This window comes from Hylobates moloch, unplaced genomic scaffold, assembly GCF_009828535.3.
Source record: "Hylobates moloch isolate HMO894 unplaced genomic scaffold, HMol_V3 SCAFFOLD_6, whole genome shotgun sequence".
NCBI classification, from domain to species: Eukaryota; Metazoa; Chordata; class Mammalia; order Primates; family Hylobatidae; genus Hylobates; species Hylobates moloch.
In genome coordinates, this window is record NW_026652281.1 from 116900352 (window position 1) to 116921937 (window position 21586).

Consider the following 21586-nt stretch of genomic DNA (forward strand, 5'->3'; position numbering starts at 1 on the left):
ATTACATTTTGTTTATCCATTTATCCATCAATGAACACTTGGCTTACTTCCATCTTTTGGCTATTGTGAAAAATGCTGCTATGAAAATGGGTATACAAATACCCCTTCAAGACCCTGCTTTCAACTCATTTGGGTTTATAGTTAGAAATGGTCTTGCTGGATCATGTGGTAATTTTATTTTTAACTTTTCGATAAACCACCAGCTTTCCATAACAGCTGCTCCATTTACATTCCCACCAGCAGGGCACAAAGGTTCTGTCTATTTCTCCATATCTTCATCAACGTGTATTTTCTGCTCTTTGATAGTAGTAAGAGTGCAAATTGATATCTCATTGTGGTTTTGACTTGCACTTCTCTAATGACTAATGATGTTGAGCATCTTTTCATGTGCTTGTTGGCCATTTGTATGCTTTCTTTGGAGAAATGTAAATTCAAGTCCTTTGCCCATTTAAAAATTTGGGGTTGTCTTCTGTTGTTGCATTCTGAGAGTTCTTTATATATTCTGGATACAAGACCCTTATCAGATACATGACTTGCAAATATTTTTCTTCCATTCCGTAGGTTGCCTTTTCATTCCGTTGATTGTATCCTCTGATGTACAGAAGTTTTAAATTTTGATGTAGTCCCATTTACGTATTTTTACTTTTGTTGCCTGGGTTTTTGGTGTCATATCCAAGAAATCATTGCCAATTATTTGGATTTTTCAAATTATGAATGAAGTTTATGTGCATGTCCCTTGTTTATTTTTTAATTGGACTGTTCATCTTCTTTTTAATGATTTGTGAAAGCTCTCTGCATATTAAGGAAATTAGTCTTTTGTCATATAAGGTGCACATACTTTTTTCCTATTTTGTTGTCTTTTGACCTCATGTTTGGCCTTTCCCCAGAAAAGCCGTTATGAGACCTACATCCACCTCCTGGCTGTGAAAATCAAAGTGGGCTCAGATGACCTGGAGCGGATTGAGGCCCGGCTGGCCACTCTGGAAGGGGATGACCCTTCTCTCCGGAAGACACATTCAAGTCCTGCCCTCAGCCAGGGCCATGTGACTGGCAGCAAACCCACAAAGGATGCCACTGGGCCTGATACTTAGCTGACATGGATGTGCAGACCCCAGAGGTGGGCAGATGTCTCCAGTGGGGTCAGTGAGCACAATTCCAGCCACGGGCCACTTGGACCAAGCTCCAGTCAGTTGATGGGCAGCCAGAGGGGTGCGGAAAGCCTGTGGGCCCAGGAGATGGAGATGCCGTTTTTGGCTTTGATCTCCTTGCGTCCTTGGGCATCTCTGGGCATCAGACCCTCTCCCTGGCCCTTGTTTTCCTCTCCACCATGGAGCCTCATTTTGTAGGCCAGTTGTGTGCATGCTCTAGACACCACCTCGCTGGAGAAGCTGGAAGGGCTGTTGTCTTCCCAGGTCTTTCTCTTCTGATCAAGCTCCTCTCCTCATCTTTTTTGTGTGTGAGGACAGGTCTTGACTCTAGGTCTCAGCTGGAACCCCACCCTTTCTCCTCCTCCTTCCTCTGAGTTGACCAGCAGCAGGTCTGCCGACCACCAGCACCATCCTCTCCTCCCAGCAGCCTCCAGAACCATGCCCAGGTCTCCTGCCTCACATCACAATAATCTGGGACCCAGGCTTGTGCCCTTTCAGTGTCAAGCTGACTCCACTCACATGTGCATCCACCTCTTTTCATCCATTGAGATCACACTGCCTCCTTTTTATACAGACACAAATATACATCTATAAGAATAATATATACATAAGGAACCCCTGAAAGATGGTTTTGGAACTGAAATCAGTTAGCGGATGAAATCAGATAAAGGAAAAGCCTATTTTGGAGCTTCCCCTGTTAGGAAGGATGGCTGCACCTGGCCCCCTGGCATTCCTGATGCTCTGGGAGGGAAGGGGAGGCAGTGCTGGCCTCCCTTGCCCTGTTTTTCCCTCTTCCAGCTGACCTGTGACTTATACTGCTCTTACAGATGACACTTTTGGAAAAAATAGAGCGTGTATGCACCGCCCCATTTGTCCCATGGATATCCTGGGGTGTGAGTAGGATGGGACCACAGCCCTGTTTATATTTGGGTCTTTATGTTGGTGCTGCCAGGTCTCTGAGCTCCAGAGGTGGCCTCTTGGACAGATCTACTGCTATAGGAATAAAAGACACTCTGCCTCGCAAATGGCCGCTTGTCAACAAGCCCAAAGATGCTTGTCGGAGGACAGTTATGGAAGCCATTAATTCTTGGTTGTGGGAAAAGGTGGAACGATGAGTTATTGTTTTTCTGTCGCTATTTCTTTCATTTGTCTAGTGAATCAGAAAGGCTTAGCCAAGGCCGCATCTGGGAAGAGTGGAGAAATTTGCCACTTGACGATCACGGATTAGCTAGCACTTTTAAGCCCTGCATTTCTCCAACTGACAAATGGGTGAGGGTGATGGCACATTCAGTGTGGCTATGAAGAGCGAATCCTCTCTATTGTTTAAATAGATTACTGTAGTTTGGCCAGGAATTTGGCGTCAGTGGTAACACACTTAGTTAATAAAATAAGCCAGGCTTGCAACTAAGTATCTAACTTTACAGGCCCACTCACAAGGCAAGGGGCTATTATGTGGAGAGATGTAGTGATTTAAATTCAGATTATTTAAGTTGGATCAGCTGAAGTGTGTTTTAGACCCAAACCATCTGGCCCCTTCGTTTTGCTCAGAGGAAGTAAATGTTCACTTAAATGAAACTGAAAACGCAATGTGGCACCACAAAAGAGCTCTCTGTACTTTCTCCATGCTGCCTCAAAAGTTCTGTGATTTTCGGGGTCAGTGTCCCACCCTTCGCTTCCTGAGGGCGGGTGAGTGGAGAGCAGAGCCAGGAGCTCTGGCAGCTGTGGACAGATGTGCTTCCTGAGCATGGGTTGTACCTCCCATCAGTAAAAAAATGTTTAGTTCACTTCCTTAATTGTATAATTATTTATTTGTAAATTATATACATGTACTACTGTACTAAAATATTATGTACATTATAAAACATACACAAAAATAGAAATTTAAAAAAGATGAGATGAAAATAAATCTAAGTCAAAGTTCTAATAGTTCTTCCTGTATTCGAATGGATCCTCACCACCCACAACTGCTGCCTCCAACATGCCCATTTTCTAGGACTGTCCAAATCCAGGACTGGTGACATGCAATAAGTGGTTTGCGCCACCTGGTGGTCCTGGGAAGTGCCCTCGGGCTCAGGGACTTCTGGGGGCTGCCCCTTGAGGACAGTGTCTCTTGCGCCTTCATCCTCTCATTCAATGAGGGCCAACTGTGTGCTGCACGCTGGGCAGGGTGATGGGGATATGGTGGTGGGAGGAAGTTTGGCTGCCTGTCCTCGGGCTCACAGTTTCGTGGGGAGAAGAACAAGCAGTTACCATTACCACTTGGGCCTCTGGGAGGGGCTGGAAAGAGAAGCCAAAAAGTGACCTGGAAGAGAAAAGAAAGAACTGGGAAAGTAGGGACGAAGCCTCTGACTTGGGGAGCTGCCTGAATGTCATCCTATGTGTTCCAGCGACGGGGCGGTGGTAGGGAAGTAGCTTGACAGGACTGCGACTCTTCCTGAAAGGTCACTGGGAAGGCTTCCCAAGGCAGAGGTTTGAGAGGCAGAGTGGAGAAGGGGCCTCTCTGGCCACATGTGTTCCCGGGTCCTAATCATACCTGTGAAATGAATGGGTGGATGACAGCTGAGGAAAGAACTCTGTTAGGTTCTGGCCTTGGACTCTCAGCACGTATGGCAGGTACTGTAGGATTCAGAGCATATAATGAAGGTACCTGATGCTCATGCAAAGATCGGTGAGTTCACCAAGAGGTCATTCAGAATCAACCGAGGGCCACATAGAGATTGGTGGGTTCATCGGGTGGCTTCTGACTCTAAAATTTAGAAGGCAACAGCAACCTAGAGCCCTCAGAAAGGTCACACGAGGACAATAAGCTGGATCACACAAAGGTCAATGGGTTCCCCAAGAGTTCATATGGAGTTAATTTGGGATCCTACAGAAGCCACAAGTCCCATAGAAGAATAACTGGCTCTCAGAGAATTTTAAAGCCAACTACAAACCCAGAGACACAGAGGGGCTTGGATGAGATCAACAGAAGGGGGCCGGGAGGGGCCAGTGAGTTGCAGGTTTATGCAGGATTGAGTTCATTATTTTCCTTTTTTAAATTTTTTGTAGCAGATACTTTTTCCCAGCGCCCCCACAATAAATACAATAACTTTAATTTGTTCTTTATTTTTCTCCATCGCCTCCCTCTCATCTAGTTTTTGTCACTCTGGCCGTGTGATACAAGGATGCAAGGCACAGGATATTGTCATCACCACCGTCAAATCAGCCATGTAATAGGCATCTATCACGTGCCAGCATCAGCACTGGGTACTTTATAATCTCCACAGCAACCTTTTGGAATAGGTATTTACATCACCCATTTCCCAGCAAGGAAACTGTGGCCTAGAGACGTCACACAGCTAGGAGGCACAGAGCTGGAATTTGAACTTACGCCCTGTTGATGCTGAAGCCCTCTCAACCCGCAGCCTCTCTGTCCCTCCCACCTATAGGTCTCTGACTACACACATCCTAGGGGAATTCACACCCACACAAACACACAGGTGTAGGCGAGTGTGCATGCCAACCACCTCAGCTGTTTGGGTGGAAGACGTCCGTGTGTCTGGCTGGAACCAAATAGTTGCCGGTACTGGACACTGGTTTACTAAATTAGTTGATGAGGGGAAAGGTTTTTGAACCTGGGCCTCCATCTGCCTTCTCCATACTAAAATCATGTACTTTCTCTCAGGTCTGTGGGTTTAGACAGGTCCTGCCTCTGAGGGGGTATAAAGTTGGGGAAAGAGCAACACCCTGTGGGCTTATGAACTGCAGCAGCTGTGGTCCTCCTGGCAGCTGAGGGTACCTGTTATGCCACTTTGCATGTTCAGACTTTGCCTGTGACGTGCCTCAGGGTCCAAGGGTCATCCTGCCTTGGCTGTGCTATTACCAACCCCACAACCCATCCCTCCTCACCCACCTAGGCCGGCAACTGTTGCCTCAGTCCGGCCCATAGATCCAGGGCAGCAACTGGGCCAGAGTTCCAACGCTGAGTTTGAAGCAGAGCAATTTGTGTCAGTCCCTTGGCCAGGTTCCCCAGCAGCTAGTGGGGACACCTTGCAAATATTCTTGGAAGCGGGAGGAGGGCTGGAGTCTGTCTTGGGAGCTGGGGCCGGAGAGACTGGAGAGAGAGTCACTTCCTTCCAGGGACTGCCCTGGCCCCCTCCAACCTCCAGGCCAGCATCATCCACATCCACCATGGGACTTCATGCTCTGACTTCCCTCCTCATCTGAGGCTAGGCACACACAGTCAAACAGGAGTTATTTCTGATTTTATTTATAATATAAAAATGTTCAAGTGTCAACAGTCAGGTGTTCAGACATTTCAGGACAGGATTCCCATCTGTTTCTGTTTGGGATTTTTTTTTCTTTTAAACAATTACCTTTTTGACAAATTAGCAGTGGACCCAGTTTTTGGGGGTGGGAGGGCAGGACTGGAGACGAGTGGATGTCATAGGTGGGTTGGGGGCTAGGAGGCAGCCTGTGAGAAGGAAATGGTGTTACTTTATTGCTAAAAGGGGAATACACTGTCGAGTGGCTCTTCCCGGTCCCAGCGTGACCATGCATCCAATCTAAAGAATCTGAAATGCAAAGGACATGCAGGTGTAAAATAGAAAAGACGACCTGTAAACGAAGGTGCTGCAGAGGACGGAGGGGCGTCCTGGAGGCTGTGGGGGACAGGAGCCGCCAACATTGGGCCCCTGGCAGAGCTGCCACCTCCCTGGGCTCAGGCTCTTGGGGAGACCTTTCTCTGTCCCCCTCCTTTAACAGCTGTGAGTAGCCAGGGCTTCCCCATTCGGGTAGCTGTGTCTTTATCTCCCCCTGGAAGTTACCCCAGCTCCAGCTCCAAGCCTAGGGTCCTGGCCCTCTCCTCCCAGGGGTCGGGAACTCCAGCTCTTGCCTGGGAGCAAAGCTACTTCTGTCCTCAGTTCTTCCCTTAGGGCCAACCCCCCACCGCCCCCCACCCTCGCCCCCACCAGAACCCGCAGCCCCTTCTCTCCCTGCTGTCACTTTAAGCACCCCACAACCCAGACCTGTCCCCCGGAGCCCCAGATGAGCGTACAGCAAAAGGCACCACAAAATAGGTTTCTATTAAAGAGTCAAAAAATTGGCCCATCTCTCTTTTTTTTGTTGTTTCTTTTTTTTTCCGAAGCTGTAAATCAGGATGTTACATATAAATAGTTTCCCTATAAAAACGTCTTTGCCGTTAGCTAGTATTATAAGACAATTTTTGCTAAAATGAAAATAAAACATTTTGTTATACTTTTTTCCTTTTATAGAAAATAAAAATATTTTTATTTCTTTTTTCCTCTTTTCTCTCCAGTAGGCGGTCTCTGGTCTCCTTAAAGACAGTGGGGCGGACGAGGCGGAGGGGCGCGCGGCGGGGCCCTAGAGTGGCGCCGAGTCCTGCTTGGCCCGCGGGGGCGGCCCGCGGCTGTGTCTGCTGCTGGCCCGCGTGCTGTGGCTGTCCAGGGAGTAGTAAGTCCTGCTGTCGGCCGCCGGGCACAGTGGCGGCGAGTCCGAGCGCAGCGCGTCGTGCGCCGCGCGCAGGCCCAGGAAAGGCGTGCTCTCGGCCGCCAGCGCCCCGTCCGCGTCGTCCGCGTCGTCGTCCGACCCCGAGGCCGAGCCGCCGCCCGAGCCGCTGCTCAGCGACAGCGAGTCCCGCGCAGCCCGAGCGCGCTGCGCCGCCAGCCCGTTGAGGCGCGAGCGGCGCCAGCGCCGGGGCCCCGCCGACGTCCTGCGGGACGCACCGCGCGCGCGCGGCCGCGGCGGCGGCGGGGGCGCGCACTCCTGCGTGGTCTCGTACTCGTCGTCCTCGGGGATGCGGAAGGGGCTGGCGGGCAGGCTGCCCAGGCTGCCGCCGAGCGCGCAGGTCCCGCGCCGCGGTCCGGGCCCTGCCGCGGGGTAATAGTAGCTGTCGTAGCTGCGCTGCATGTCTGCGCCGGGCCCGGGCCCGGGTCCCGGGCCGGGGGGCGCCGGGTGCCGCAGTAACGGCTGCTGTTCGGCCAGGCGGTAACTGATGGGCGCCGCCGGCGGCAGCGACACGGCGTGCGCCGAGTTGGGGGACGTGATCTCGAAAGTTGGCACCTGCGTGGCCAGCGAGTAGTGGAAGTCCACGGGCGAGAGGCGCGCGGGCGTGGTCAGGGCCGACACGTACCTGCGGGGAGAGGCAGAGGCATGGGCCAGGGCCAGGCCGGGCCGGCGCGGGGGAGGGGGGATTAGGGGTGGGGTAGGGTAGGAGGGGCGGACCCAGACTTGCCTTAACCCTGCCCGAGACCCCGCCTGCAAGAATGACGGCGGCAACCCTCAGTGGCCTTATGCAATTTCCTAAACCTCTCCGAGCCTCGGTTTCCTTATCTGTTACGCGGGCGTAACCATGGTGTTGATTCCATAGCTCTGTTGGGATGATTCCAGATTGTATCAGTGGAATGTGTTAGCCCTGTACCTGACCCTGGTAAGCTTTCATGAATGGTCACTTGCTGTAGGAATGCTCACCGTCAGGGGGTCAGGCTCACGCTGGGGTATAGTACATGTTCCATCTGGCTTAATACGGCAGCTCTGTAAGACCCTTCCACCAGTCCCATTCTACACGCAGGAAAGTAGCACTCAGAACGTTTAATTCTACACGCAGGAAAGTAACACTCAGAACGTTTAAGTGACTTATTCAGGATTTACACAGCCAAGAAGTGGCAGAGCTGGGATGTGACTTGAGGCTAGGCAGGAACCAGGACTCATACTGCCCAATTCCGGAAGCCACTAGTCTCCATTCAGATACCCCTGTGACCTGGCCTCACTGCCCCACAGGGACAATTCCTCCCATGCCCTGATGGCTTCAGTGAGGGAAATATTCCTTCTTATAGTGAAGTCAAAACCTGCTTCAGGGGAGTACCAAGATCCCACCGAGGTGTCTCTGCTTGTGGCTACAGACCCATCCCCACACCACCAGCTCCTTCAGAAGTCTGGCCTTGCTAATATCTCCCAGTCTGGATCCCGGGTACCTGTCCCCTTTTGTGCTCCACATCCCCCTTGTAAGCCCGTCAGTCTTCTGCCCCACCGTTGTCACCTCAGGACAGCGGCCACCCACCTCCACGCTTCCCTTCCAAACTGCACAGCTGGGTACCTCACTGCTCTCTGGAACCAGCCTGGAGTCCCCATTATGATTTTTTCTGAATCTCCTGACTCCTCCCTCTTCCCTCTCCCACCGGCACATCTAATTAACCACCAAGTCCTACCCATTCCCTTCTCTGGAAGCACACTCTGCGCCCCATCCTGGGCCCAGCTGTTCACATGTGGTCATCTGGGTCCACCCCAGGGTCTCTCCTCCTTCACTCTATGCAGTTCCCAGAGCAATCTTGTAAAGTCACAGATCTGCTGAAGCAGGTCTTCCGGTTTACCCACCTAGGGTCAGTCTGTCTGGCCTCAGCTTGCCTGTTCAGGCCCAGCTCCTCTGCTCCCTACGGCCCACTGTTCCAGGCACCTCACTCATCAGCCCTGTTCTTAAGTGCCTCTGTTGGAACAGCTAAAGTTGTTCCCCGTGCCTGGAATGCTTTTCTTCCTGCTCTCCTGCCTCTCCCCTTCCTACCACCCATTAAGGAGTCTCACTGCTGTGGTTACGATTCATAAATAGCTACACCTAGTGAGCATCAGCTCCATGCCAGGGATGAGACAAACTCTGTGCACATGATCTCAGGTGGCCCTCACTGGAGCCATGCATAGTAGCTATTGTTCTCCCTGTTCTACAGCTGAGGGAACAAGGTACAGAGGTGATCAGTCTGCCCCAAATCACACAGGTGGTGGAGCTGGGCTTGGAAAATCTGGCTGCTTCCCAGAACCTACAGTCAGATTGGGTCTCTCCGCCCTGGTGTGGCGTCGTGTTTAGCACTTTCCATAGGCTGCTGTAAGCTTCCTTGGTTTGTTTCTGTGGGTAGGAACTCCTCAGGAGCAGGAACCTGGCAGCCCATTTCTGGATTCCCGGCCAGGCCTGCCCAGCACAGGGCCTGGCATGGAGTAGGCTGAGTTGAGAGCAAGGGAATATCTGCTCCTCTCCCTGCTCCCCGGTCTGGAGTTTTTAGTATCACTCATCTTTCCCTGCTCACCTCCTACAGACCCCACTTGCTGCGGGCCACTCAAGGCTGAGCAAGGTGGCAGGGGTGCTGGCCCTTGTGACTCCTGGCTTGGAGTCAGGGAAGAAGGGGCGTTTCCTGGTTCTTACTGAATCCACTGCTTAGGAAGCTAACAAGGCTCTGAACCCTGGGGCCTTGTTGCTGATACTGCCAAGGCCTGTCATCATTCTTGGCTCATGTCCATCTTGTGCCCGTCAGTGTCCTCAAAGGCAACCTCCCCTCCCACTCTGCAGTCTACTCGTTCTTCGTGTCTCCTTCTGTTTCTGCTGGGACATGGAGCTTCTAGCATGTATCCTGGTTTGTCCAGAACAGCCCCTGTTTTTTTTTTTTTTTTGAAATGGGGTCTTGCTCTGTTGCTGAGGTTGGAGTGCAGTGGCGCCATCTCAGCTCACTGCAACCTCCGCCTCCCAGGTGAAGGGATTCTCTTGCCTCAGCCTCCCAAGTAGCTGTGATTGCAGGCATGTGCCACCATGCCCGTCTAATTTTTGTATTTTTAGTAAAGATGGGGGTTTCACCATGTTGGCCAGACTAGTCTCAAACTCCTGACCTCAGGTGATCCATCTGCCTCAGCCTCCCAAAGTGCTTGGATTACAAGTGTGAGCCACTGCGCCCGGCTCCCTGTTTGTTCTTGATGTTCCAGTGTAACTACTAATAATGTCCTTTTTCTAGTGTGGAAAGTGTCCTGGGAGGACAATTAAATTAGATGCTCACTGTCCACCAGGGTCCATTGGCCCAGCTCTAGTCCCAGTCTGTCATTAACATGCTGATGGCTCTGAGCAGGCCATTTCACCTTTTCTAGGACCTTGTTTTCCCATCTGAAAAATGGAGATTAGGCTCTTTGGAGTGTTTCTGAGGGGCCCTAAGGGTCAGCCTTGGGCCAGTGATGCCAGCCCTCTGGCTAAGTGGGGAATAGGCCAGAGGGTAGGAACTGACCTCTCACTGTGTGGGGAGTCACGAAGGGAGTCCACGGAATCGTGATAGGGTGGCGCGGTGGCCCTGCGCCGCTCCTCCAGGTTGTAGGCTGCTGCCCGCCTTGCCCGGGCCTCCACACATGCTGGGCTGTTGCATTTGCTGGTACCCACTGATGATAGCATGATCCCCGACTGGGAGTCGGAAGTCAGGCTCTCAGAACGTTCCAGGCTCCACGTGTGGCTCTCGTGTCTGGGAAAGCCAGATGGGGTGAGACGAGGGGTCAGGAAGGGGCAGGGCGGCCCAGCAGGTGTGGTCCCGTGGACCTCCCTGGCTCTTCTTCTACCTTGAGCTCCCTTAGCTCAATGCCCTTCTCCACTCTGGGGTGATGTGGATTGTTGCAAATGCCCAACCCCAATATTGGAAGAAGGAGGGCTGGGGTCCCATGGATGGGTGAGCTATAATGTGCAGAGACCCATTTCTTTCCTTCCTGTAACCAGCCTCCCCCCAGCCTTACCTTAGACCCTGTGTCTGGGACCTTTCCACCACCATGGTCCGTAGCTACCTATCTCAGAAGCCCAGCCCCAGGGGCCAGTATGTGAGGGCCCTGACTATTTCCTGGTGCTCCCAGGGAAGAAGGGAGCCAGCCATGTTATTTTTGAGTTGTCTGAGCCTTTGTGCTGTGTGGACTGGCCTCTGCAGTTCTGGAGAGGAGGCTAAGGTGTGCTGTGATTCCTGTGGCAAGCTCAGGGGAGGGTATTGAATAGCTCTGGATGTCGGAGTAAGTGGGCACTTTGTGCCAGATGAAGTATGTGAGTCTACAAGTTTCCATGGGCCTTGGTGGTGCCTACCTGTGGCTGGAGGTGGGTGTGGCTGTGGAGCAGTGGTGAGAAGGAGAACAGGAGTGGCTCCCAGAGAAGGTGGTCTCAGTTGCTCTCCTGATGACATGGTCTGTGGCTGGCACGTTCTTGGAAATATACTGGAACAGACAGAGTTGGGCTAGAGTTAGTGACCGGGGCCCAAATTAACTCTTTCTTCTTGGGGACAGGAAAATGATGAGCACTGACTGAGCTCCTGGTCGGGGAGACCCACTGGGTGAGAGTGACTTGATGTTGGGGCAGCGATGGCTCCAGCAAATCAACCTCCACCCCTTCCTAATGGAAGTGAGCAAAGCAAGGCCAGCCATCCTGGTGAGGCAGTGCCTAGCAGGCAAGGCTGGCCATGGGATAGGCTGGCTGCTGCCCTGGCCCATCCTTGCAGGGGGCATGAGAAGGCTGGCTGTCCACCTCAGAGCCCTCAGGCTCAGAAGGGGGCCCAGGAAAGCCACTCACATCTGCCATCTGGATCTCCTCTGGGTCCAGCCGGGGGTGGCTGGGCCCATTGGCCAAGCTCCGGTTCTGATGGGCCGGGCACATGTTCTGCCGGAGGTGGTTGTGCATCTGCTTCCGCTGTTTTCTGCACAAGGGAAGGGAAGGTGAGCCTGGCATTCCCCCCACTCGCCAACGATGAACTTCCCTAGCTATCTCTCTAGGGAAACAGCTTTTCCCACTGCCCAGGGCGGCCATGGCTACTGCTCTTCCCTGTACTCAAGCTGCCCTACAGCATCACCACCACCTGAATCCAACAGGACCTGAGCATCGTTGCAGTGAGCTCTGGCTCTGCCCAGAGAGTAGAACTTCACTGCTTTCTAGCTATGCAACCCCAGGCAAGTTACTTAAGCTCGTCACTTTTCACTTTCTTCATCTATAAGACAGGGTGATCATTTATCCGTTCCAAAGACTATTGAGGATTAAAAGTATATGAAATATTCAAGCACAGTGCTGACTCCCTCGCTCTCTCCCTCATTCATTCATTTGGTATTTATTGAGTTATCACTATGTGCCAGACACTGTTTTGGAGCAGAGACGATAGATAGGTAGATAGGGAATCCACCCTCCTGAAGCCTGCAGGCCAGTAGAGGAAGCAGATGGTAAACACATAAACAAAGTAATGAACTAGATACTTTCAATATAGTGCCATGAAGAAAATAAAACAGGTGCTGTGGCTAGGGAGTCAGGGCCTGTGGGACTACTTCAGATTGGCCCATATTAAATGCTCAATTTATTTGATATTAAATCTAATCATGTCCCTCCCCTGTTTAAGACCCTTCATTGTGAACTCATGGAGGTAGAGAGTAGAAGGATGGTTACCAGAGGCTGGGAAAGGAAGTCGGGGGTTGGGAGGGAGGTGGGGATTGTTCATGGGTACAAAAACTAGTTAGAAGGAAAAAGACCTAGTATTCAATAGCATATGGGGTGACTATAGTCAATAATAATTTAATTGTACATTTAAAAGAGTATAACTGGATTGCTTGTAACACAAAGGTCCATGAGGACCTATCAGTTTGCTCAAGGTCACAAAGGATAAATGCTTGGGGGGATGAATAGAATACATGATATGATTATTATGCATTGCATGCCTATATCAAAATATCTCATGTACCCCATAAATATATACACCTAAGTACCCGCAAAAATGAAAATAAAACCCCTTTATCGGGCCTTAGTGTCCTGTTTCTCTCCCAGCCCTGTCTCTCGCTGCCCACCCAGCACCCCGGCTAGCTCACTCCATGGTGAGCTTGTTTCTGATCCCCCACTATGCCCCACCCTCTCTGGCACCCTGGCCTTTGCGCATGCCAGGCCATTCACCTGGAATACTTTCTCTCCTCTTCACCTGCTAACTCTTGTTCACCTCTTAGGCCCTGGCTTAAATGCTGCTTCCTCAGGGAAACCCTTCCTGCTCCCCAGCTAAGGTTAGGTGCCTCTAAAAGGTGTCCTGTGACACTGGACCACTTGCTCAGAGCACCGGCCGTATGCCTGAGGCAGGGCCTGGTGTCCAGCAGGCACTGAATGTTTGTTGAAGAAGTGAGTAAATGCAGTGGGGGCAGGACAGGCGGCTTGCTTTTTCTCCAATTCTTGGACTTAGTTTTCCCTCTTGGGCCCAGTCTCCTCTGGGCTCACTGGGCCCCAACTCCCTCTTGACCCTCCTGCAGACTTTCTGGTTCTGGATTCATTCGAGACAAGGCCAGCAGGACTTCAGATGCCACAGATGGGGCAGCATGAGTACAGACCAGGGGCCCAGTCCCCAGAATGGTGGCTCTGTCCAGTCCAGACCCTTGCTTTCCAGATAGGAACAGTTGTTACAAACCTGTCATCTTTCAGCACATCAGAAGGTCATAGGGCCTTGGATGCCGAGCTAGGGAGCCTGGGTTTATCCAACAAAGGCACATCTATAGCCTTTGTTGGATAAACCCAAACTCGCTAGCTCAGCATCCAAGGCCCTATGGTGCCATCTGGGTCCCAGCTATCCTTATAGACTCATGCACTCTTTTTTCCTGTCCCTGGCCCTTTGCTCCAGCTAGTCTGGGCTGCTCATGCTCCGGGAGTACAGTTGACCCTCATCTGTGCTGTCTTTTAGCTTGGACTGCCCAGCTCCCTCTCTGTTCACTTGTTCTCCTTGCCCCAAGATTCTGCCCCTACCTCTCCTCTGTCCAGAGGGGGCCCAGCCCCTCCATCTCTGTCCTCTTATCACAGTTGCTCCCAAGGCGGGGTCAGGCAGTGCTTTGAGGCATCTGTCTTTCTTTGGGAATGAAGCTGTCCTCTCTGCGCTCCTCCCCAACACTACCCAGTGCCTGCCCACTTGACAGGGCACCTGTTCCAGGAGCCTGTGGGGTCAGCTGCACGCTCCTGCTCAGGTCCTCACAGTGTCTTTTGAGGTACATACTGGGATCATTCCCATGAGGAACCATCAATTTGCTCAAGGTTACATGGGAAATAGCAGAGCTGGATTTGAACCCAGATTTGTCTTCTTCCAAAGCCTGTGCTCACAACCATTCTTCGTCAGTGCCCTGGGGCCTATCTCCCCAACCCTCTGCCTCTACTTCTTGGTCCAGATCTTTGGCCCCACACCCACCCAGCTACAGAGGCCCCCGAGGGGTAGTTGGGGCCTAGGAGGGTATAGAGGGCTCCAGTGGGGTGGGGGAGGAGAGCCTTCTTCACAAACATTCTTGGAGGCCCATCCCTTGGCTTGGCCTGTCCCCAGCTCAAGTGACCGACACTCACTTGGTCTTGCAGTAGGCCACCACACAGACGATGCCCACGACCAGCAGAGCCACGCAGATGCCCGTGATGGTCAGGACCCTCTTCTGGTACAGCTCCTCGGCTTCTGCAGAGGTAGGGTAGATGCGAGGGGTGGGTCAGGAGGCAAACCCCATAGGGATAGTGGTGCAGAGACCCCTTTGGGGTCCCTTCACTCCAGCCAGTTCCTTCCCTCCTACATGCTCTGTTTTGCCTTCCACTCCCCTGCAGCTCCCACCCACCCCTGGATCTGGTCACACACAACTCCCCCTGAGTTCCCCTCCCCAAGCCCCATGGTTGCCCAGAGCACATGAGTGGAAAATGCAGGGGAATGGGAAGGGATGGAGTGGAGGCAAAGCTCCCGAGGCTGTAGAGCAGGGGAGGACAGCTCAGTCTGGCCGGCAACCCTGCCCTGCTCCACAGTGGCCTGGTAGCTGCAAAGAACCTTGGTGGGCCAAGAGGAGTTGTTCTTCATGGCAGTGATCATGGGAAAGCCTTTGTTTAGCCCTGCAGCCTGGTCAGGGTGTGGCCCTGGCCCCCTCCAGGCCTGCTATCTCTGCTTGTGAGAAGCCTGCCAGTGGCACCATGGACCCCTGGCATCTAGGAAAGTGCTGGTGTGCAAGGAACAGCCCCCACCCTTGCTGAGGAGCTGAGCTAGGCTGGGCCTCAAAGCCTTCCCAAAGGCCGACTGTCCTCTTTACCCTCTGCTGCTGCTGGGGCAACCCCCATCCTTCTAAAACAGAGAAAGCCAGGAGGAAGAAAAAGTAAAAGGTGACAGCGCTAGCTGTAGTCAAGGCTACAGCCCAGAGACCCCACCTGTGCCCACCACATCTGCTGGCTGGCCCCTCCTCCCAGCTCAGGGGAAAGTAGAGGCTGGACCTCAATGCCTTGGCGGAGCCCTGGGAAATGTCCCTAACCTCTTGGGCTTGCAGCATATCCTGTGGCAAAGGTGTACACACCAGGAAACGCCCAGGGCTACAAACCCTCCAGACACACAGAGATTTCTAACTATGCTTATCTGATTCACAGACAGACCCCTTCACTCACACACACACACACCTGCACACACAACATATGCACACACACAGTTAACCACACACTCTAGCAACAGGTGCACACACACGCCCATGCCCACTGACACACAGTCGGATGGAGTTGTAAACAACCAGACCTCCACCCTAGGTCCCCATCTCTTGGCTCTGTGCCCACAGCCCTGGCTCCAGCTCTCACGCCCCCTTCACATGCCTCATCCAGTTCAGTCAGGCATGTGTCTCCATCACTCCTCTGAGACCACTCTGGTCACAGGCACCAACAACCTCCAGGCCGCCAAGTCCTGAGGTCACTTGCTTCCTTCCCAGCTGCTCTCCTCCTTCTGGGGCCCACTCCCCGTGGGCTTTGGAATGGTTCTTCTCTCTGTCCTACTTCATTGGCTGACCTGTCTCTGTCTTAGCCGTGCTTTCTTCTCTTCTACCGGCTGGGAAGGTAGAAGGGCCTGGGCTCAGGTTTCTTTCTTTCCTGCACCTGCCCTCTCTCCCTTAGTGATTTAACTCAGACTCAGACTTTAAATACCATCTATTTGCAGACTCTCAAACTTTTATGTCCTGCCCTGACTGCTCCCTGAAGTCTGATCGTGCCAGATGGCCCTCCATCGAGTCTGCACCTATTGGCAGCCTCTGTCCCATTAGACATGGATGAGAGGACTGGTTCCCCTCACTCCATGGTGTTATCAGACTTGTTGAGTTTGCCAGTCCAGGGGGTGAACTGTGCTGTCTCAGTGTCGTTTTTATTTCCATTTCACTCGTGAGTGAGGTTGAGCATTTTTCCTATTGGAGTCATCTGTGTTCCCTTTCTGCTTGCTGTTCATGTCCTTTTCTCTGCAGGCATTTAATCAGTTGCATCCTGCTTGGGCTGTGTTGGGCTCCAGACTCATGCATCCAAGGGCCACGACCAAACAGAATCCCTGCTTCCTTACCCTCTTTTCAAACTCCTACTCGATTCTTCCCAGCTCATGGGCGCAGCACCACTTTTCCTGTTGCTCAGGCCCCACACCTTGGGCTCATTCTTGATTACTCCCTTTCTTCCCACCTACCCTGATGTCGGATCCAGTCGCAAGTCCTTGCAGCTCTGCTTCCCAAGTAGATCCTGGGTCTGATCTAGCCTTACCATTTCCATTGCTTCCAACTTAGTCCAGGATGGTGTCACCTCTCACCTGGAGATGGTCACCTTATGACGGGTCTTTCTGCTTCCACTCCTCCCCACCCTGCCCCCAGCCCAGGCTGTTGTCCATCCAAAGCTACATTTATTTACAACCATAAAGCAGATCATTTTACTCCCCTGTTTAGAAACTCAAAATGGCTTCCCATTGTGACTCAAATGCAACTCAAAGCCTTACCATGGCCTCTGAGGCCCCCGGCTGCTTGGTGCCAGCCTTCCTTTTGGATCTCATCTGTGGTCCTCTCCCTGCATTCACTGTGCTTCAGAGCTGCTGGAAGTCTCTCCATCCACTGAACAAGGCAAGCCCACTCCAACCACACGATCTCTATACCTGCTGTGCCACCCTCTGCAGGACTCCCCGCTGGTTGTTTGCAGGGTTGGCCACTTTTCATCAGGTCTTAAAACAGATGTCACCTCCTCAGATAAACCTTCCCTGACCACTTAGCTACACTAGCACCCCACTCCAGCCAGGCACTACCCCATTACCTCATTTTACTTTCTGTGCAGCACTGAACACCGATGTCTTTCCTGTTTGCTTGTTATCACCTGTGAATGTGAGCCCAGGAGGGCAGGGACTGTGTGTCTGGTAAATTCTGTTCCATAAATGTTTGTTGCATTGGTGACTGAGTGAATATACAGACCAGCCTTATAGACATTGACATACCTGCGCACTCACACTCATCTCCACACCCTCACAGTTCCACCTGCAGAGTGCTCAACCCTTAACACAAAGGCATTCACAGCTCCTCCACCTGCTGACATCTTGCCCTGACAGACCTCACAAGGTGTATGCTCTCAACAACACACACGTACCTGCAGATTCACCCCTGTGCACCCTGCCACCATCACAGACCCCACACAGACTCAATGCCTCTCCCACCACCCCATCACAGCCAGTAGCTATAGACAGATGCACTCTTACACACAAACTTTGCAATCTATCTTCTACTGAGAACAGCTGATAGAGGATAGGTGGTGGGGCTAGGAGGCCTCCCCAAATCAGCCACGAGAGCAGCCTTTCCGTAACTGTAGGCTCTGCACCACATCTGAGATCCCACCCCACTGAAGCCCCCACCCTCTGAGCCCCTGCCTCTCTCCTGCTGTCATATGCCTGGACACTTGAGGCTGTGGAGGAGCCTCCCGGTGCAAAGCCAGAGAGCCAGAAACACTAACCCCTTAAAGTCCCTTCTGGCCCAAGGAGTCTTCCAGGGGCCAGAGGGTGGTAGTAGCAGGTGACAGGAGGACACATGTAAGATTCTGAGCTGGGAGACAAGGGGCAGGTACTAGAGGCCAGCCCAACCCAGACCCTGGCTGGTCTTGCCAATGTGGGGTCAGATCATGGAGGGAATGACAGCCTCAAGCAGATGGCAAAGCCGGGCAGACAGACATGGGGCAGGGACAGAGACAAATAGAGAGTTATCAGCTGCTGGCCTGGTGCAGGATGAAAAGCAATGGACATGGAAATGGGGAATGGAAAGAAGACTAAAGTCAAATGGAAAGGGATGCCTCTCTGCACAACTCTCCAAACCAGGCTTCTGTGGTTCCTGGACACCAGCCCTTCGAGGGGCCATGTTCACACATGGGGCCTATCTCTTGTCCAGCCAGCCTGCGGGTCTGCACTCAGCTCAGGAGGGGGCCCTCCCCTCTGAGCCCTCCTAGCAATAGATCTCCCCTATGTGAGGGATGCTACTGTACACTGAAGGCAACGGTCCGAACCCCTGAGTGCCCTTCTGTTCATGAGCTTCTTTCGTCTCCCGCTAAATCAACGTAGTTTATGAAAGGACATCTCGATGGGGCCAGGAGAGATTTTTGGAATCATCCCTTTTCCATTTTTTGGAAAGGAAACCAAACATTCAGCACACATGGCATTGGAGGCTGTGGAGAGGGGCCACGCAGATGGTGCTGAGTGATACACAGAGGTTTCATACCCTTTAATTCAAATCCAAGGTGCTCTGGCAGTGCAGAAGAGCAGAGGGTCAGAAAGGGAGGGGTGGAGGGAGAGAGACAGGTGGGTGGGGCAGGGGGAGAGAGAGAGACAGAAACGTTGGTCAGGACTCCTCAGACACCGGGCAGCCATCCTGCGAGGTGAAAGCAGGTTAGTAGTGTCCCCTCCCAGCCTCCTGTGCTCCTTCCCTGACACCCAGTCCCCAAGAGCCCCAAGGAGGGTAGAGAGAGATGTTAGAAACAGCAGGCAGGGCAGGCTCTTTAGAGATGAGCTGTGGGGTTAGTACCTGGTGGCGAGGCAGAGGCGCAAGAGTCAGTTGGCAAATGTCCCTGGGAGGAAAGGTAAGTGGAGGTGGGGGTCTCAGGAGCTCCCCTGCTCCTCCCAGCATCAGTGTCAGGCCTTCAGCACTCTCAACTCTAAAGCCTTCCTGCAGACAGCTTGCCCACCTCCCTCATTGGGGGCCCTATTTTTTTTTTTCTGTTCAGAGTGCAGGCATGAGGTCCCCAGACTGGGCCCATGTCCCTGCTCTGCCCCACAGGCCTAGCTGGCCTGTCCACCTACTGGGAGCCTGGGTGGGGAGCCTCAGAGTCTGTGGGAGGGAGCGGGAAGAGGAAGAGGATGAGGCTGCAGATAGGTCACTTCTCTACTTGACACCCCAACACCCTAGAAGCCTACAGGGCTGGGCCATGGTGCCTGAGCCTGATTTCACTACCGAGAAGAGCAAACTGCAACTCACAGGAAGAGACAAGTGGGTTCACTTCTAGAATGTCTGAGCTCCTCAACTGGTGGACAAATTACAGTCTTGGAAGTGGGATCCTGTTTTGAATGTGTGATTTCAGGACCCTGTGACGGAGACCCCCACATCATTGAAGGGTTAGATAAAAGGACCCTGACTCAAGGGTCAGTTCTGCATTGACCTGCTGCTGTGCCACCCCGAGTGATACCAATCTAGTTAAGTCTCAGTCTCTTATCTGTTACGTGGGCATCAGGCTGGGGCATAGGATCCTAGGAGGTTTGCAAACCTGGCTGAGCTTCTGAATTGTCCAGACCAAGGAAATCTGGCTCTGAGGTGGGAGCCCAGAAATCTCAACGGTGTTTTTAAAAAGCTCACCTACCATTCTAGTGTAGCAGCCAGCATCGGTCTACAAGCCTAGAGTCTCAGTTTCATCCCTAATTCACTATGTGGATGTGGGTAAGCCATAATCCCTGTTTCCTTATCTGTCCAAAGTGCTTGCACACAGCTAGAGGAAGATGTGAACAAGTCTGGACGGCATGAGCTCAGCACGCGTGCAGGGCCCCACTCCTCCTAGCCTGGATTGGCTCACTCTCTGGCTTCCCCAGGTGCATGGTCGGCACCACTAGATCCAGGGAGGGTGTGACACTGTGTCTGATATTCTCATCTGCCTTGGAGGAAGGCGAGCGCGTGGCAATCTGCAGGAAGTCCTGCGCATTATCTGTCCCTGGACCTCTCGTCTACTTCCTGATAGGGATTCCAGAAGGTTCTGCATTTGGAAAAGGGCGGGAGAACAGGATGGCTCCGAGCCAGGGACTTTGATGGCTCTGACTGAAAAGACTTGAGGAAGATCCTGGGGCTTCAACCCCCCAGTTCCATGCAGAGACCACACCAATGAAGCATTCATTACTCCCAGCTTTTCCAGACACAAGCCCTTCTTGTACTGCTATTAAATCCCAGGTTGGGGGTGACCTTGATGTTTTGGTTTCTTTGCACTCCCACTCTGACTGCTTGGAGGCAGGAAAAAGTTGCCGTAAGTACAGTTTGTCCACTCCTGTCCAGGGTGTCCCAGGGCTGGTCAGGCATGCTGAGTAGACAGTACAAACTTGACAATTCTCAAAGAACCCTGGCACACCTCTCACTGAGTAGTTAATGCTGTGGCCCAGGGACCCTTCAGGCAGCTGGAGAGCTCACATTGTTTGGATATCCAGCCATGCTGCCCTGAGAGAACAGCCCAGCTTGACCACAGCACCTGGGATGCAAAGAGGATTGGGTTCACAGAGCTGGTCTGGGCCCCACTTTCCGACGAGGTTGTTGTATTAGATGAGGCAGCTGGGGCCCAGTGATGCTAGGACACTTTCCCAAGGTCACACAGCAAATTAGGAGGCAGAAGGGAGACTGCAGGCCAGATCCTTTGGTCCCTTGGTGCTAAGCCATGGCTTTTCTGCCCACTGAGTTTCTGGGCAGGCCTGGCTGGGTATTCCTGAGGACAATGATCATCTGGAGAAGTGAGCAGAGCTCCCAAAGCCCTTTAAGAGTTTTCTTCTGTGTCACTCCTCTGGGAACCGAACAGTAGCAGCTGCAGCTTCTAGGGCTCCTAACTGGCCTCCTCTTTGAGTCAAAGGCCAGTACTGTTTAGAGTGGTGGCTGGCATGATTGGTGGGGTCACTGAGGGCTTGGCCAGTCACTGGGTAGGCAGCTTTCTCACTGGGAAGCATGGGATGGAACATGAGGGGCCTATAGCTGTGTCCGCCCCAGCAAAGACAAGACCTTCCCACTCATTATGTTCATTGGCTGCCACTCAGCCAGGGTGGAGTGGCACCACTGAGTCACAGGAAGGTCCTATTAACCAGAAATTTGCATATTGACCAGTAACCATGGCAACCTGATGCTGGACTCCTGACAGGGCTGTGCTTACCAGGCAATATGCAAATTCTTCATCCTGGACATGTCCCGTGACATACAGTCATAGGGTGCCTGGACAAGGAGGCAGTGATGTGTACAGATGTGAGCATGAGCTCCCGTGTTTGCACATGTGTGTGCAGGTGTGAGCACATGCTCATGGGTTTGCTCATGTGTGCAGGTATGTAAGAACATGATTGTGTGTTTGTGCATGTATGAGCCCATGCTCATGTGTTTGTGCTTGTGTGTACAAGTATGTGTGCTCTTTTACATGGAGACATAAAGCTGGACAAGCTTTGACCCGTGGGGAATGGAGGGGCTGTTTGTGGAAGAAAGAAAAGCTTCAATGTGCTATTGCAGTCACAGGCTCTTTCCTTGATCTCTGCAAAAGATAACCTGGTCTAGATGCTATCTGGGCAGGTTGGACACTTTGCTCAGGATGTGCTGGGAGTCAGCCTCTAAGGGGCTGATGCAGCCCCCCCCCCCCCCGCCCCCGCATACCAGTTGTAGCTGGGAGAGGTACT

General features: G+C 52.5%; 2 protein-coding genes across 6 annotated transcripts in view; one reads left to right on the forward strand and one right to left on the reverse strand.

The window, feature by feature from the left end:
- Positions 1 to 3072, forward strand: part of PSD2 (pleckstrin and Sec7 domain containing 2) — a 49312-nt gene extending 46240 nt beyond the window's left edge. For both annotated transcript variants that reach the window (XM_032158061.2, XM_058441274.1), the window contains one exon: positions 888 to 3072. In XM_032158061.2, coding sequence (XP_032013952.1) covers positions 888 to 1091 — 204 coding nt within the window. In that variant the 3' untranslated portion in view covers positions 1092 to 3072. The remainder of the gene's footprint in view (positions 1 to 887) is intronic.
- A 2304-nt stretch (positions 3073 to 5376) lies between these two features.
- Positions 5377 to 21586, reverse strand: part of NRG2 (neuregulin 2) — a 196530-nt gene continuing 180320 nt past the window's right edge. For 2 of the 4 annotated variants that reach the window (XM_032158056.2, XM_032158058.2), the window contains exons 6-11: positions 18411 to 18434; positions 14254 to 14356; positions 11485 to 11608; positions 11005 to 11132; positions 10178 to 10405; positions 5377 to 7278 (exon numbers count right to left, since the gene is read on the reverse strand). In XM_032158056.2, coding sequence (XP_032013947.1) covers positions 6510 to 7278; positions 10178 to 10405; positions 11005 to 11132; positions 11485 to 11608; positions 14254 to 14356; positions 18411 to 18434 — 1376 coding nt within the window. In that variant the 3' untranslated portion in view covers positions 5377 to 6509. The remainder of the gene's footprint in view (positions 7279 to 10177; positions 10406 to 11004; positions 11133 to 11484; positions 11609 to 14253; positions 14357 to 18410; positions 18435 to 21586) is intronic. The other 2 variants (XM_032158057.2, XM_058441273.1) reach the window with 1 other exon arrangement.